We start from the raw sequence: 15,363 nt of genomic DNA, 5'->3' as shown, positions 1-15,363 counted from the left end.
ACGTTGGATCTGTTGATAACGATTTTGTTGATATTTTTGATGATCTGGAAAGCTTTCATCGAATTTGGGACAATAACGACCAAAGTTTGTTAATACTTGAGGGTTTACACTTTCAGCATGTATATAGTTGGTATCCTGCATGTAGGTAGTTGGGGTGCCTTCGAAATGACTATAGTTGATATTCGGCATGTCGATAGTTAAGGTGTCGTTTCTCCAATTTCAGTTTATGCTATTGATATTTCTGAACTGGCTAACAATGATTTTTACGTAATATGATTAATTATGATGTTGCTCTTTACAAGGATGTTGGTGTAGTTTGGATTGTTGGGAATGTCTTTGATTTTATTTTTAGTTACAAATTTTTTTAAATTAAATGTATTAAATGATCGGAAAATAAATTATTTAATTATTTTTAGTATGTTATCTGTTAAATTTTAACCATATTGGTGTTTTGTACCGACTGTATTATGTTTAAATTAATAAAAACACCTGATTAAGGGTTTGTTCGAACTATATTATATTTAAATTAATGAAAAACCGCTTTTTATTCCTAAAAAAAGGATTATTTTGACGATCAGTTTAAGATTGCGTTATTTTGGGAACACGATTAAAACACACGCACACACTTCATTCATCAAGTAAAAACAGAAATGAAGCAAAAGTCAACTAACAAACCGACCGGATCTAGGTGACATACACAAAACACCCAACATAAATAAACGGATTATATACCTGCTGATAAGATGAATAGCATTTAATTTTACCCATCTTTTAAATCCGTCGACATAGCAAAATATATAATATTGTGAATCATACAAAAGGCCAAGGTGGTTGCTTTCAATTTGACTTTTTGATAGTTTGATTGCACCCATCAATTTGTCATTCATAAAGTTTTGATTTTGATTATACCCAGAAGTTTAGAATCATTTTTAAGTAAACCCCTTCAAAGGATTTTTGTTTTGGTGTTGCAAATTGGATAGAAATGTGGAATTCTATGAAAAGATTAGGGTCAGGTACTAGTTCTTGGCTGCAGGAAAAATTCTTTGATCCTCTTCTTGTAGTCCTCCAAAGGTATTTCTTTATCCTTTTCAGAGCGAGCGAGAAAGAGAGAGAGAGAGGGAGGGAGAGAGAGGGAGAGGGTGGGGGGGAGAGAGAGAGAGAGACTGAGTTCATTTCAGTTAATATATTATGACTACATGACTATGATGATTTAATTGTGATGCTCGAGTTCATTTCAGTTAATATATTATGATTACCAAGACTACGATGATATAATTGTGATGCTTTAAGTTTTAAAAAATTATTAGGATCATAGTCACTCAAAAACCTTGCTGATTCTTTTGTATTGTTGTGTATTGTGACTGATGTTGTTAGTTAAATTTGGTAATAAAGTAATGATCTGATTCTACAAGTAAATTCAGTGCAAAAATAAAATGCTAGCTTGAGTTTTGGTATGACTGGTATATTGTTTTTTTCTAGCTTTTTATGAAATGCTTAATATTTTCTTTCTTCGTGTTTAAGAATCGACCACTGTTGGTGAAGAATTTATACTATTTAGCATAGGCTACTGTTAGTAATCAATTTGTTATGTAGATAATATTGGATATATCAGTTATCAGGGTCATCATTTAGAACACTGTTGCATAAGTAGCAATTAGCTAAGAAACTATGAGTTCTGTTTTTCTTTAAATAGTTGATTGAAAATGAACAACTTATGCATTTTGATTGACATGGGATCAATTTTTTTTTTCATTAGGGGTGCTGAACCGAGTGAATTGGCATTTTCAGCCGCTGTTGGCATTACTTTTGGTATATTTCCCATCTGCGGTAAGTTCTTTATTTACGTGTCTAGGATATTTTTTCATGTATGATCGGCATTTTTGTTTAACATCAATAGAGGATCACGACTTTGACCGTAGACCTGTTACCATGGTCGTATTATTCAATCTGATAAATTTTATTGGTAGTTACATATCTGAATTTTGCCCCATGGAAACATTATAGAGATTAGGGAATGGAGTTTGTGCTTATACTAGGAAGTCTTAGGGAGATCAGGGGATAGACTTTGTGTTTTTTGAGTAAGGGACGTTCACTTGGTGGTAAGAGTAAAGAAAATTAGATGATTGTTTTTGCATGGTGGTGATTTGTTTTAACTATAACCAACTGTCCAACTATATAAAGAATCTGAAAATACTTTAATTGGGTGTGCAAAGGGGCCTCTTAACTGAACTTTGACATCTAGTGAAACTGTATGTCTTGGAAAGAGCTAAATAAACCCGAAGTCGGCTGACCCAGATACATCCAACATGGGTTGCCAACAAATGTCAGCTACAGTCCCTCAAAAGATCCCGATGTTGGTGCATTTAAAAGTTTAGTTTATATTATGAACAAATTGTCCCCCATGTTCTAAAGTGGGACTGGGTTGTTGCATTTACTTTCTAGTTCTCTAAATCTTGTCATTAATGAACTTTATATTCTTAATATATAGGGGTAACTGTATTTCTTTGTGGGCTCGCTATTGCGGCACTTGGATCTCGTTGCAATGCTCCAACTGTAATAATGGCTAATTGTATTGCTACTCCAGTTGAGTTAAGGTAAAAATCTGCTATAGTGCTTCTCAAAACTATTGTTTGTGATACTCTAATGACATATTTTGCAGTTTATTGTTCACGTATGATTTATTGTTTTTAACAAGCCAATTCCAGTTAAAGTAGGAAGGTAAAAAAATAAAAATGTCAAAAAGGAATCTTGTTAAATATAGTATTTATATGTCGCACAACAAATATATAGCAAAATTGTACTTCAATGATCTTGTATGCCTCGAAAATGTAGTCAATTTGAGTTGTAAAAGAATAGAATTTATTAAATCGGGAATGATGAACACTGTTTGCACTTGCCACCTGATTTGAAATTATTCCCATTTTTACAATTAAACATCTTGTGCGGCCAACTGACCATCAATGGTGTAATCACTAGGAATCATAATATTAACAAAATTCAACTACATAAATATAAATACTATCACGCACCCTCGTCCCTCTTATTTAGCAAGAGGAGAGGTGGATCCACTAGGATGAAACAGTAGGGATACCTTTGGAAGTAAGTGTCACGATGAATTTGTATGGTTATTAATTAAAAGATGTTTGACAATTTTTTTTTCACTTATCCCATACATAATAATTTGTATTGAAAGACATCCCTATATGCTCGGTTTTGTGTCTAAGACACCACATACAGTGTGACCGGTTGACTATGTGGATCCAGTAGTTTGGTTCGTAGTTTAAAAATTACCATTCTTGAATATGGATTTAAAATTGGAGGCGGGAGCAGGTTTGATGATGAAATTGCAGAGCCCGGGTAACAAAAGTAGAAATGGACATAATCTATGTGTCTTGTACATGTCTGAGAGTAGGACACTTGTAACCATTACAAGTGTACATGAGTTAGATGTGGGAACGTTGCCGTGTTTCACCTATTAGTTTGATGCAGCTAGATCAAATAATGAGTAATTTTTTAGCCAGCAACTTCTTTAATACTATGGAATTCAACATATAAGCCTGTTTAGCTGTTACCTTTTCACCAAGTTTATTGTATTTAATATCGCTTGATTTACATCAGTACATTCCTGTTTTTATTTAACTCCATATGCCGAATTATCTTTCACTAAACTTAGTAAATAAATTTATTGACAAAGCTGCTCTTCATATTATTTCAATGTATATGCACATTGACTTTTGTTAGTTTTAAACTGCATTGCAGTGTTCTATACTATTATTTGTTATAGGAGAGACTAGAAAGTCTGTCTGACACTTGGACTCTGTACAGTTCTCTCATCCCAGTCCGTACAATATAGTCTATATGCAACTTGTGGTTCTATCACTTGTATTATTGTCATGCTGCTTGTTGCATGCATGATCTGTTCTAATAGTTGTTGGTGTTTTATTTAGTTTGATAATACCTTTCTTACGCCTTGGCGAGTTTCTTACTGGTGGTGATCATTTCCCTTTGACATCTGATGCTTTGAAGATGATTTTTAAAGGACAAGCTTCACAAGAGATTTTACAAAGCGTCTTCCGTGCGGTAAGTAAGCTATTTGTTTGTTTAAGTTTTTAGTGCGTTCATGCTTCTGTCCATCCAATTATTACTTTTAGGTATATATGTATGCCTTTTTAAAAAACCATGCTAGGAACTCTGTTGGCTAAGTAACACTTCGATAGGAAAGGAGGTTTAGGATCCAGGTTTAAGTTAAAACATATGAAATATATAACGGGTACGAAAAAATATATAAATATATACCCATATAAATTTTAATTGTTATTATTTTATTAATATAGACTTTAACACCCTGCACATACTAGATTGTTTGATTATTTTCTGAAATTTAAAAGGTTTCTACATTACTGGTAATCAACTAATACAGTGTATTGCGCTGTCTGCACTATCAAATTTTGTTATTGTCAATACATTACTGAAATCTAAGATCACTAGCACTAGTAGTGCACTTATGTTGGAATGTTGAAATTATTAAATCAAATGTGTATCTATTAAATAGTATCTTCTCCTCTGAGGTTCTGGTCGGATACCTTTTTTTAGTCCTAAGTTGTCATGAAGTAGTTGGTTTGAGAAGAAGGATGGGAAGGGGTGGAGAGTAGTTTGACTTGGAAAGAAAAAATTGCCCCCTGTGAAAACTTTTGGTTCTGCAATTGAAATCGAAAAAGCTCTATGAAACCAGGCTTCACTTCAGGGTTTTCAGTTTCTGGTTAAACTTTGTCAGAACCAAAGTAAAAAGTGTCCAACTTCAAAAGAAAACATTGAGTATGGATCCCGTGTGTGTCAGCACTGGTAAAGAAGCCAAACTTGAAGGAGTTGAAGTCGCAGAGATCTAGTGTAGAAGAAATGTGATAGAAAAAGTCTACGGAAATATATTATAAATATATAGCTTTGAGGAAAGTCACATCTGGATTTAAATCACTTCCAATATTCTTTTGAGTCTGTTATATCCAGTTCAATTGTATGACTGAAACATGTCTATCACCGTATTTCAAAATGTTGGACACTCGAGTAAGGTAACTCAAACCATTATATACGACACAGGTTTCCATTGTCTTTTACACTGCTCAGTTAAAGTATCAACTCGGATTCATCCTGATAACACACATACCCGGTACGGATTATTAAAAATTGGAAAGCGTACAAAAAATAAGTAGATTAATTACATAAGATGTAATATTTTGTCAAAGACAAATTATAGCATTTAAATATGTTTTAAAACCACAGTGAGGGACAGTATGATCCACAGGTTCCAGTTGCCTTCTCCTCAGAATTAGTAGAAACTACATCATATAGACCCACCTCAATCTGTATTAATGTTATTTTTTACTTTCCTCCAAGTTACCTGCTGGACTGCTATATAGCATTATAAAGACAACATGATCCATTTGGGATCATCAATTACAATTACCGTGATGGTTTGGATTAGTCTTCACTTTGTGGGATTATTGGATTTTTATATGTTTTCTGTTTTATCCACCATGTTGGTAAACTTTGTAAACCCAAGAATGAAATACTCTTGTCATTTATCAAGTCATAAAAAAACTTACTCTTGTAGTTTGTAATTTTCTTCTAATGTACAGTTTGTTAATATCATCGTCGTTGGCTGACTTTGCAGATGTTGGGGTGGCTTGTTGCTGCACCTATTATCTTGGCAGCACTCTATTTAGTGTTTCTGCCCTGTTTTACGATCATGGTTCGCAGGTACAACAGTGGTCCACCAAGCCCAAGAACACCACTTCTATCTCTCTCAGATGTTAATCTCAAGGTGCGGGATGTATGATAAGCATAACATCTGTCATGCAGATGAAGCATAACATTTGTCATGCAGATGACTAACCTGATTGAGGAGAAAGACATTAATGCTCAGGACTCTCCCTGTATATATAAACTTGTAGTGATCATGTAGAGGATTCAAGCTATATAAGCATGTAATATTGTTGTTGGTTAAGTTCAATGGGAAGGAAACAGGACATGGTTGAATTTTTTTGCTAACAAATATAATATAAGCATAGGATATTTGTAAAAAGCATCAGGTTGCAGGAATTTGTTTACGAGTAACAAGTAACCCAGACGTTAGATTGTTGTCAGATTGTTGATGAGGTATCTTTCCAAGTATTTGGAAAGAATAATGCTAGATCTTTAAATTGTATACAAAAATGATTTACACGCTCAATTTTTTCCGAAAATGGTACAGCACAATTATCGGTTTACATTAGAGGTTCTAGTGCAGTTTTTGAATATTTTTATTTAAATAAAATTTTTACATTTTCGTATAATTTATTTTTTGTTGACTAGTGTGGTACATTTATTTGACGCATATATTTTTTTTTATTTTAATCAGAAAGTTAAACGAATATGATTTTCGTAGCTCACAAAATGCTATCATGGGAGTCAAAGTTGCTGATGCAAGTACTAATGTACTCAGATTCAGCAGGGAAACCTGTTTGCACAATTAAACACCTTGTTCAGATTAAAAAAAATGTTATACCAAGGTCTGTATTGCAACACAAACCCATTCGTGCAAACATTTAATTTATGCCTGTACCAAAATTAATTCCTGTAACGTTTTACCAAGGTCTGCCGAGCATTCTTGTTTGGGGAATATACCCTCCACCCCATAATTACAAGGTCTATCCCACAAATTTACAACCTTCAAATCATTACCGGCTATGAGTTTAAACTGTTTTGTTGCAGTATTCCAAACAATGAACTTATTATCTCTACCAAAAATAAAATCATTTAGCATTTGTAAGGAAATCAAAAAATCCAGAAGACCTCTGGTGACAGAATCTTCTGCATTTACTGTTATATCAGATACAAACTGTACGACTCATCCTTATGCAGCTACTGTTATATCTGGAAATTTAGCATCAGGTTTAACTTCTTCAGCTACCGTACGTGAAATCTAACACTACCTATGGGTCTGTGACTCACATCAATCATCCTTATTACTAATGTTCCTCGTCTGATCATCCATGTTTCTCTCTTGTTAATGATATAATTACAGATCATAACTACCATTATTTTAAACATCTCTCTCTCTCTCTCTGATACGTTTAAATTAGGATTCATTACTGGAAGTCAAGCAAACCAGCTGCAAATAAACTCCCCTAAATCATTTTTCATCACAAGAATTCACATTAAAGAAAACGATGCTACTAGGCCCCGTCCCGTACCATATAAATCATACAGGAATCGTTAAACTTATCTACTCGATTACTATTTAAGCAAAAGAGTAGAGCTCAATGCAAATACAAGTACAATCTGCTTGAATTTGTTTACTACTGCATTTATGCACAATCCATAAATCTAATACTAATAACAATCCAAATTTGTATCTGAATATTAGGACAACAGCTATTTCCTTCTACCTGTTTAGGCTTTCTTCTGCTTTACAGGTGGTGGAAAAATGGCACGGAAAATCCAAGCTGATAGTATGGCCCCGGCGAAGGGACAAATCCAGTAAACATACAAATGCTCCCAGGTATTGTGCTTGTTATTTACGTATGCCCAGCCAAAGGCCTGAATAATTGAAAATTATACAGTGAATTTAAAATCGCTAAAAATTCATAAACTATCTACAAGCTTGCAAGTATAATGATATGATAACAAATATACAACCATAATAGCATATTACTCATAACATTAAATTCATACCGCCATAGATTGAGCAAGTATGTAGAATACATTGACCAAGCAGAAAAAGAAAGTTAAAAAACAATTCTGTAGTGTTAATTCTTTTAAAAAGAAAAAAAAACTAGGAAATCAGTACTAAAAGAAAATGGAAATAACCTGATCTGAAAGAGGTTTAACAACAGAAAAAAAGATGCACAAGGCCCGTTCCAATAAATAAGAAATATGGTAGCACTAAATTCAGTCAAAAGTAATAATAAATTTTGATGCGGATAACAAGAAAGCAGCATGATATCGAGATACACATATTCAGTGCAATAACTATGCAAAATATAGATAACTACTACTTTTGTTCTAGTAGATGACCAGATTGTAAAAAAAAGGAAAGTGTGACTAGTTTGGATACAAGATTACCTTGAGTGTGTATATCTTCTTTTGAAAATTCATTTTCATTAGACACTTTTCTAAGCTGCTAATTAAAAATAGAAAACCAAAGTAGCTACCCCAGATGATAATTTGTATATTATTGGTGTGCATGGATCATAGATGCTACTAAAAAAGAAGCAGTAACACAAAATAAAGATTATACGCATCCATTTTTGTTAGCACATAGTTCAGAGATTGTGTCAATGTGATTGAACATGTTGAAAATTGACTAGTGTAACTCTGGGGATAGTTATTGTTGTTTACCCTTGCGTATAATAAAGAGAAAAAGACTAAGGCACTTACGTTTGCTGGATTCATGGAAGGACCAGTATAGCTGGTGCCAATGACAATTAATGTAACAGTTGACATGGCAAGTAACCAAGTCTTGACAATTGGACTTCTAGGACCCCTTAGAACAATGTACAGCACAGCGAAGGTAATTGTAAAGGTCAACAATGTCTCGGTAAAAGCTCCCGTGTGTATGTCAACTTTTAAGAAAGGACCCTTTAACATGTGTTTATATTGCACAGGCATAACCTCCTTGATTGCCAATGCACCTCCCACTGCTCCAGCTGCCTGTCAAGCATGTCAGAAACAGGTCTTTTAATTAGTTTTCAGAAATAAGTTTTTATAACGAGGAAAAACATACTCCTGTGTATATTTCTAAAAAATAAGAATAAGTCAAACAGGTCTATTTACCATATATGCAGAAGTTCAATTGCATTTTGAAATCATAAAGGAGGCTTTAATTATTACTCATTCCGTCCCGTTTTTCTTGTCCATCAATATAAATACACCTTTATTCAGTCAAATCAAATAGAATGATAATTGCAATAATATAGAACTAGGATATCAATTTTTTCCTTTTATTGACCTTTTACTTACCTTTTATTCACCTTTTATTTTCCATATTTATCATATTGGACAACTGTTTTGGGACAAAGAAAAATGGTAATAGTTTACAATAAAACTGAACGTGGGAGTAATAATTTATTTTAAGGGTGAGTGACAAGAATAACCCATTTTGGGAAGATGAATGACCAAAATAACCAGTTTCAAAAGAGTGGCCAATTTTAGCCGGTAGGATACGCATATGAAAATGTAGTAACCTACAATAGGCATTTTGGATCGGAGTAACCTGCAATACCCATTTCAGATTAAGGTAACTTGAAATATATTACACAGAGTACGCATTAGGCAAGGGAGTATATGGACTCAATATGCAATTGTATAATGCCCATTACCCGACAGCACCACGTGACGAGCAGCAGCTGATTTGATGCTTTGGCAGTTAAACCAGCAGCTGATTTGATGGAGTCATTTTTGTTAAAATTCTTTAAAAATCGGTCATTTTTGTCTCTTTTTTTTTTAGTTTAATTGGGTTTGATCTGTTTGAAGTGAAGGATGAAATAGGCAAAGCCAGCAGACTTAGAGCATAACTTTAAAACTTTGATTAACATGAATCAATGGAGTTTAATATAATCTTTATACACCAAGAGTAAATTAACTCCATCAATTCATCAAACTCTCCTTCAAAATTTGATGGAGTCATCAACGGAGTTCAATTACTATTCACACCAAAACTATCCTATTTTACTCAATTTTAAGGTTTTCAACTCTCTTCAGATTGATTGAAGTATATATATGGCTGCAAAAATGTTGAGGAAAGAAAGTTGATTCATCATAAATAGTAGTTCACTCCGTCAATTTAATCAACGAATCGATGAATGAAAGGCATCGACGAGTGCATATGCTCGAATATACAAATACAAATAAGTAAGAATAATAGTAATAAAAGCATATGGATCGGGGTATCACCTGAGCAGGAAAGCGAAGAGCAGCGGAGAAGAAAGAAACGCCACGAACACCAGCGGCATAAAAGGCAGCAGTAGCAGTAGGATTAAAAGTAGCGCCGCCCAAAATGTCAGCAATAAAACCAAAAACAAACAAGAGAAGAAACACAAGAGTAGTGGTGATGAGCAGAGAGAGAATGCCTTTAATACCCAAAGCAGCGGCGATGACGTAAGTAAGAGGACCCACGGTAGCCACACAGAACACCCACATGAAAGTCAGTACTCCGTCACAGATGGCAGCTTTTATCGCACCCATGATCAACTATGTTTATTTTGTGTGTGTGTTGTGTATCTGGGTTTATATTATACCCAAACAGCACAGCAGTATATTTGAGGTGATTCACCTACCACTAACAAGAAGAGTAGGAAGGTTATTCACCTACCGCTAGTAAGAGGACAAGATTAAGAAACTATCACTTCTGTTTTTTCTCTAAATACCTTTATCACAAGTTGTGCATATAAATCATTATTTTTCACTATAACACTGGTTTCTTCAAATAATATTACAGCTCAGGGAGGATTCAAATTCGGACTCTTGGCTGCCCCGTTATTTCTTATAATTATTATGGACACGATCCACAATTTTCCATGTACAGTAACTTCTTTATTTACGTGTCTATGATATTTTTCCATGTATTAATTGTAGAGTTTGTTTAGTGTATGTTCATGTTAAATACTAAAACTTATAAAATTTGGAGTGTTTTGATTGATGTATTTATTATAAGTGCAGGGTCCACTATCATTAACAAATATTAGTCGATCAAAATAAGCTAAAATTATGGAAATTTCTGCTTAATATGTGTCCATGAGCACACAGCCAAAAAACCCGTTAATTGTATTGCTACTCCAATTGAGTTGAGGTAAAATCTGCTATGCACTTCTCGAAACAATTGTTTGTGATTCTCTAATGATCCTGTATGCCTTGAAAATATAGTAAATTTGAGTTGTAAAAGAATTGAAATTATTAAATCAGGAATGATGAACGCTGTGTTTGCACTTGCCACCTGATTGGAACTTATTCTCATATTTAGAATTAAACATTTTTTGGGACCAACTGACCATCAATTGTGTAATTTATAGGAATGAATCTAAATACTATCACACACCTTAGCAAGAGAAGAGGTGGATCTACTATGCTGTAACAGCAGGGATAACTTTGGAAGTTTATGTCGCAATGAATTTGTATAGTGATTAATTAGAAGGTGTTTGTCAAATTTTCTTTTTTCTCTTTCCCATGCACTGTAATTTGGTTTTGTGCCTAAGAGTCTAAGACACCGCACAGAGTGTGACATGTTGACTGTGTGGATCCAGTAGTCTGGTTCTTAGTTTAAAAAATTAGCATTCTTGAAAATAGATTTAAATTTGGAGGTGGGAGCAGGTTAGATGGTGAAATGATGAGTAATTTTTTAGCCACCAACTTCTTTAATACTATGAAATTCAACATTAAGGCTGTTTAGCTGTACCTTTTTACCAAGTTTATTGTATTAAATATCGCATGAATTACTATCAGTATATTCCTGTTTTTTATTTAACTACAAATGCCTAACTATCTTTCACTAAACTTGGTAAATAAATTTATTGACAAAGCTACTCCTCAGATCATTTCAATGTATATGCACATAGAATGTTGATAACTTTAAACTGCATTGCAGTGTTTAGGAAAGGAGGTCTAGGATCCGGGTCTAAGTTAAAAAAACACATGAAATGTCAATCAAATTAATTAGGAAACACGTTTTCCTATTAATTAATGAAAATGTTGCTTGGGCTTGGATACGGAGTGTTGAACAGAACATGGATCTAAGTTTTAGATGCCGAAGTTTGGTTTTAAAAAAAATTGGCGGCACAGGAACCTGTCCCATATTGGACAAAGGTAAGTGCCTTGCAATCAGTTTGCATCATATGATGAATAGTATTTTATTGGCTTAAATCTCACTGAAGTGAGGATGATATATCAAAAATACCCTTCTAGTTATCGGGGTCTCGATGACACCACTCTAGTAGAGAGTAATGACTTCCCCGTTAGTCAAGGACGTTGACTTGACGGGAGACGTTACTTACTTAACGGCAAATCCAGATGGCACCTACATGGCAACAGCTGTTAAGTTACGTGGCTTCCAAATAAGCAAAGCTACGTTTATAACAAAAAAACAAGAAAAATAAACAGTCATAATCGATTAAAAACAAATCTGAGAGAGAGGAGTGTGATTGGAAAATTGGGGGAAAAAACCCTAAGTGAAAAAATCGTCTGAGAGAGTGCAATTGAGGGGCGAATTGGAAGAATATTGTGGGGGGAGTGCGAATACCATCACTTGAAGATCTAATACTGCAATCGAAGGTATGTTCGATTCCCTTAATTGACGAATCCTAGATGTATTGACTTGTATGTATCTGTAAGTATGTTGATATGTGCACATATATACATTTATATGTTATTTTGTGTTTTTTTCAGCATGTTTACTACTCTGTATCTTCACCACCATGGTGATTTTACCCCTCCTCCTACTATTACTTATGTTGGGGGTAAAACCGAGGTCATTACAGAGTTTGATAGTGATTTGATATCCTTTCGTGACCTAGAAGATTTTGCCCAGAAATATGATTATGATGTGAATTCTCTTGTTTATTTTAAGTGTGATGGGTTTAGTTTTAGTGAAGGTATCAGGGTAATATATGATGATGGTTATGTGAGGGATTTAGTTGATTTGTCTAAGCCGTATGGTAGGATTGATTTATATGTAGATCATTTTAACCTTGATGACCTAATTGATGTTCCGCAAACCCCTAAACAATGTAAAATTAAAACTGTAACTGAGGAGAACAATGTGAGTAGAATGATGGAAGAATAAATAGTTGGGGATAATAGTCATAATAGTGATAATGGGGATGATACAGATGATTCTTATGACCCTGAGTACAGACTTGCTAATGATAGTGAGGAATCAGATGATGATGATAGTGTATGCCCTGATAATGTATGTGACAGTGATGATGAGTTGCATACCATTAGGCAAAATGCTATGAACATACCAAACAAGTCCCCTAGTGAAGAGTCTGCTTATGATTCACAAGTTATGAGGTCTCTCTCATCCTCAAGTGAGGATGAGAATGCAAGAATTGGATATGTTGGTCCACCTAATCCCAAGAAAAGAAGAATCTTGAAAAAAAAGGGTAATACTGAAGGGGTACCTAGGTTTGAAGTAGGACAGAAGTTTGTTAACATGGCTGAGTTCAGGGATACTGTTAGGAGGTATGGTGTGCTTGATAGAAGAGGAGTCCAATTCATTACTAATGATGGTAGAAGATGCCAAGTGTCTTGTGAGGCAAACTGTCCCTTCTACATTTGGTGCAGTAGGGACACGGATAGTGAGATTGTAACTGTAAAAACACTGGTTGACACACACTTGTGCACTAAGTCATATAACAACAAAATGGAAAATGTCAAGTATTTGTGTGAAGTTTTTGGGGATAGGATCAGGAAGAACCCTCAATGGTCATGTAAGGAGATGGCTGAAATAATTAAAAATGAACTGGAAATTGAGGTTCCTAGAATTAAAGTGTTGAGGCTAAGAAAAATGGCACTTGAAGGAATTGTTGAGAGTCTTAGGCAACATTATGCTAGAGTGAGGGATTTTGGCCAAGAGGTGTTGTTAAGTAACCCTAAAAATACTGTGAAGATATCAACAACTAGATTGAATCTAGAGGATCCTGTGAAGTTCAAAAGAATCTATGTGTGCTATTATGCTCTCAAGGCTGGTTGGAAAGCAGGCTGTAGACCAGTTATTGTGCTTCCAGGTTCACGTATATTGATTTTGACTAATGTTTGCTACTGTGCTTCCAGGTTCAACACTGGAATATTGAAGAATTTGTTTTGGAGAATTGCATTGTCAACTCACAAGGTTGCACATTTAAGGGCTATGAAAGAACTTGAGAGACACTCAAAGGCGGCACATGCTCTCTTGTCAAAACATGATCCTAAAAAGTGGTGCAAATCCCATTTCCAAACACACTCCCTAGTTGATAACACAAACAATAATATGTCTGAAAGCTTTAATTCATGAATCATAAATGAAAGATAAAACAAGTATGTAACACTCTATAATATGTAATGCACCATGATTGAATGTTATTTCCTAACTACTTGACATTGTCAAGTAACAGGTTCATGCCCTTGTTGACCATGCTCCAAGAGATACATTTCAAACTACTGACAAGAATAAGAAGAAGAAGAAGAAGAAGAAGAAGAAGAAGAAGAGATGAGATGCTGAATAGTGATCTGACCCTATGTCCCAAAATAAAAAAGACTTTGGATATGGTCTGCAGCATGGGATGGAGATAGAAAATTTCAAGTGAAATGTGGAACAAAGGAAGTTACAGTTGATTTGGAGAGGGGCACATGTGATTGTAGGATGTATGACCTAACAGGCATACCATGCCAACATGCCATAGCTGTTATACACTCAAGGAGGCACCAACCACAGGAATATGTGTCTGAATACTATAAAAGGGAGAAATATCTTGAAAGCTACAAGCACTCTCTTGAGGCAATGAAAGGTGAGGAATACTGGGACTTTCACTCAGAAGAAACAATGCTGCCTCCTGACATTCCCAAGAAACTCAGAGGAAGACCAAAGAAAATGAGAAGGAGGGAGGAGTGGGAAGGTGGCACCAGAAGTCAGGCTACACCATCTCAAGGAATTGTCCTACAGAGGTATAGCAACAGAAGAGTGATGCATTGTAGTAATTATAGACAGCCAGGGCATAGAGTCTCCAAGTGTCCAACAAAGAACACAGATACCACACCAGAACAGACAAGAGAAAAAGATGTTGCAACTGAGACAAGAAAGAAGAAAGACACATAGGGTGCACCAGTGAAGAAGAAGGCCAAGGAGGTGGCAAGACAGAAGCTTGCTGTGAGAAGACCTACTAAGGGAATCACAATCAATGAACCACAGACTCAAGGTTCACAAACAGGCTCTAAATATCCAAAAGGCAAAAAGGACACATACAAGGGCAAAGGTAAGCAGTTGGTAGAAGAAGATGAAGGAAGTTTGGATGATGACAGTGATGCTAGTGACAGGGTTGCATAGGAGGTTTGGAAGTTGTTTGAGGATGAGTACTTTCAAGGCAATGAAGGAATTCAGAAAAAGATGAAGTTGGTGACAGAAGTTGAAGCACAAGAAGATGCACATATGGTTGAGCTTGGAGATGATGAGCCCTTGGTCTCTTTCAAGAAAATTCCAAGGAAGAAAATGCCTTTGGTTAAAGGCCAAAATGCTGATGAGTGGTCTAACAGTGGCAAGGATTATGTGAGGTTCAGTGATGAGCTTAGAGGCCCTGTAGGTACAAAGGAAGTTTTCATGCCAACACCTGGCTTGGTGCCTTTCCGACCACCTAGGGC

General features: G+C 35.1%; 2 protein-coding genes across 2 annotated transcripts; one reads left to right on the top strand and one right to left on the bottom strand.

Annotated features, from left to right (window-relative positions):
• Positions 1-651: 651 nt before the first annotated feature.
• Positions 652-6,037, top strand: LOC141673076 (uncharacterized). The gene is made up of 5 exons (XM_074479811.1): positions 652-1,071; positions 1,757-1,827; positions 2,489-2,594; positions 3,948-4,080; positions 5,669-6,037. Exons 1-5 carry the CDS (start codon positions 983-985, stop codon positions 5,831-5,833), a joined length of 564 nt encoding a protein of 187 aa, XP_074335912.1. The 5' UTR covers positions 652-982; the 3' UTR covers positions 5,834-6,037.
• Positions 6,038-7,240: 1,203 nt separating this feature from the next.
• On the bottom strand, positions 7,241-10,428 carry LOC141672613 (aquaporin SIP1-1-like). The gene is made up of 3 exons (XM_074479260.1): positions 9,931-10,428; positions 8,416-8,688; positions 7,241-7,575 (listed from the first exon to the last, which is right to left on the bottom strand). Exons 1-3 carry the CDS (start codon positions 10,219-10,221, stop codon positions 7,429-7,431), a joined length of 711 nt encoding a protein of 236 aa, XP_074335361.1. The 5' UTR covers positions 10,222-10,428; the 3' UTR covers positions 7,241-7,428.
• Positions 10,429-15,363: the final 4,935 nt, after the last annotated feature.

Source organism: Apium graveolens, chromosome 7, assembly GCF_009905375.1.
Source record: "Apium graveolens cultivar Ventura chromosome 7, ASM990537v1, whole genome shotgun sequence".
NCBI classification, from domain to species: Eukaryota; Viridiplantae; Streptophyta; class Magnoliopsida; order Apiales; family Apiaceae; genus Apium; species Apium graveolens.
Note: the sequence above shows the minus strand (reverse complement) of the source record. Positions and strands in the feature narration are given on the sequence as shown.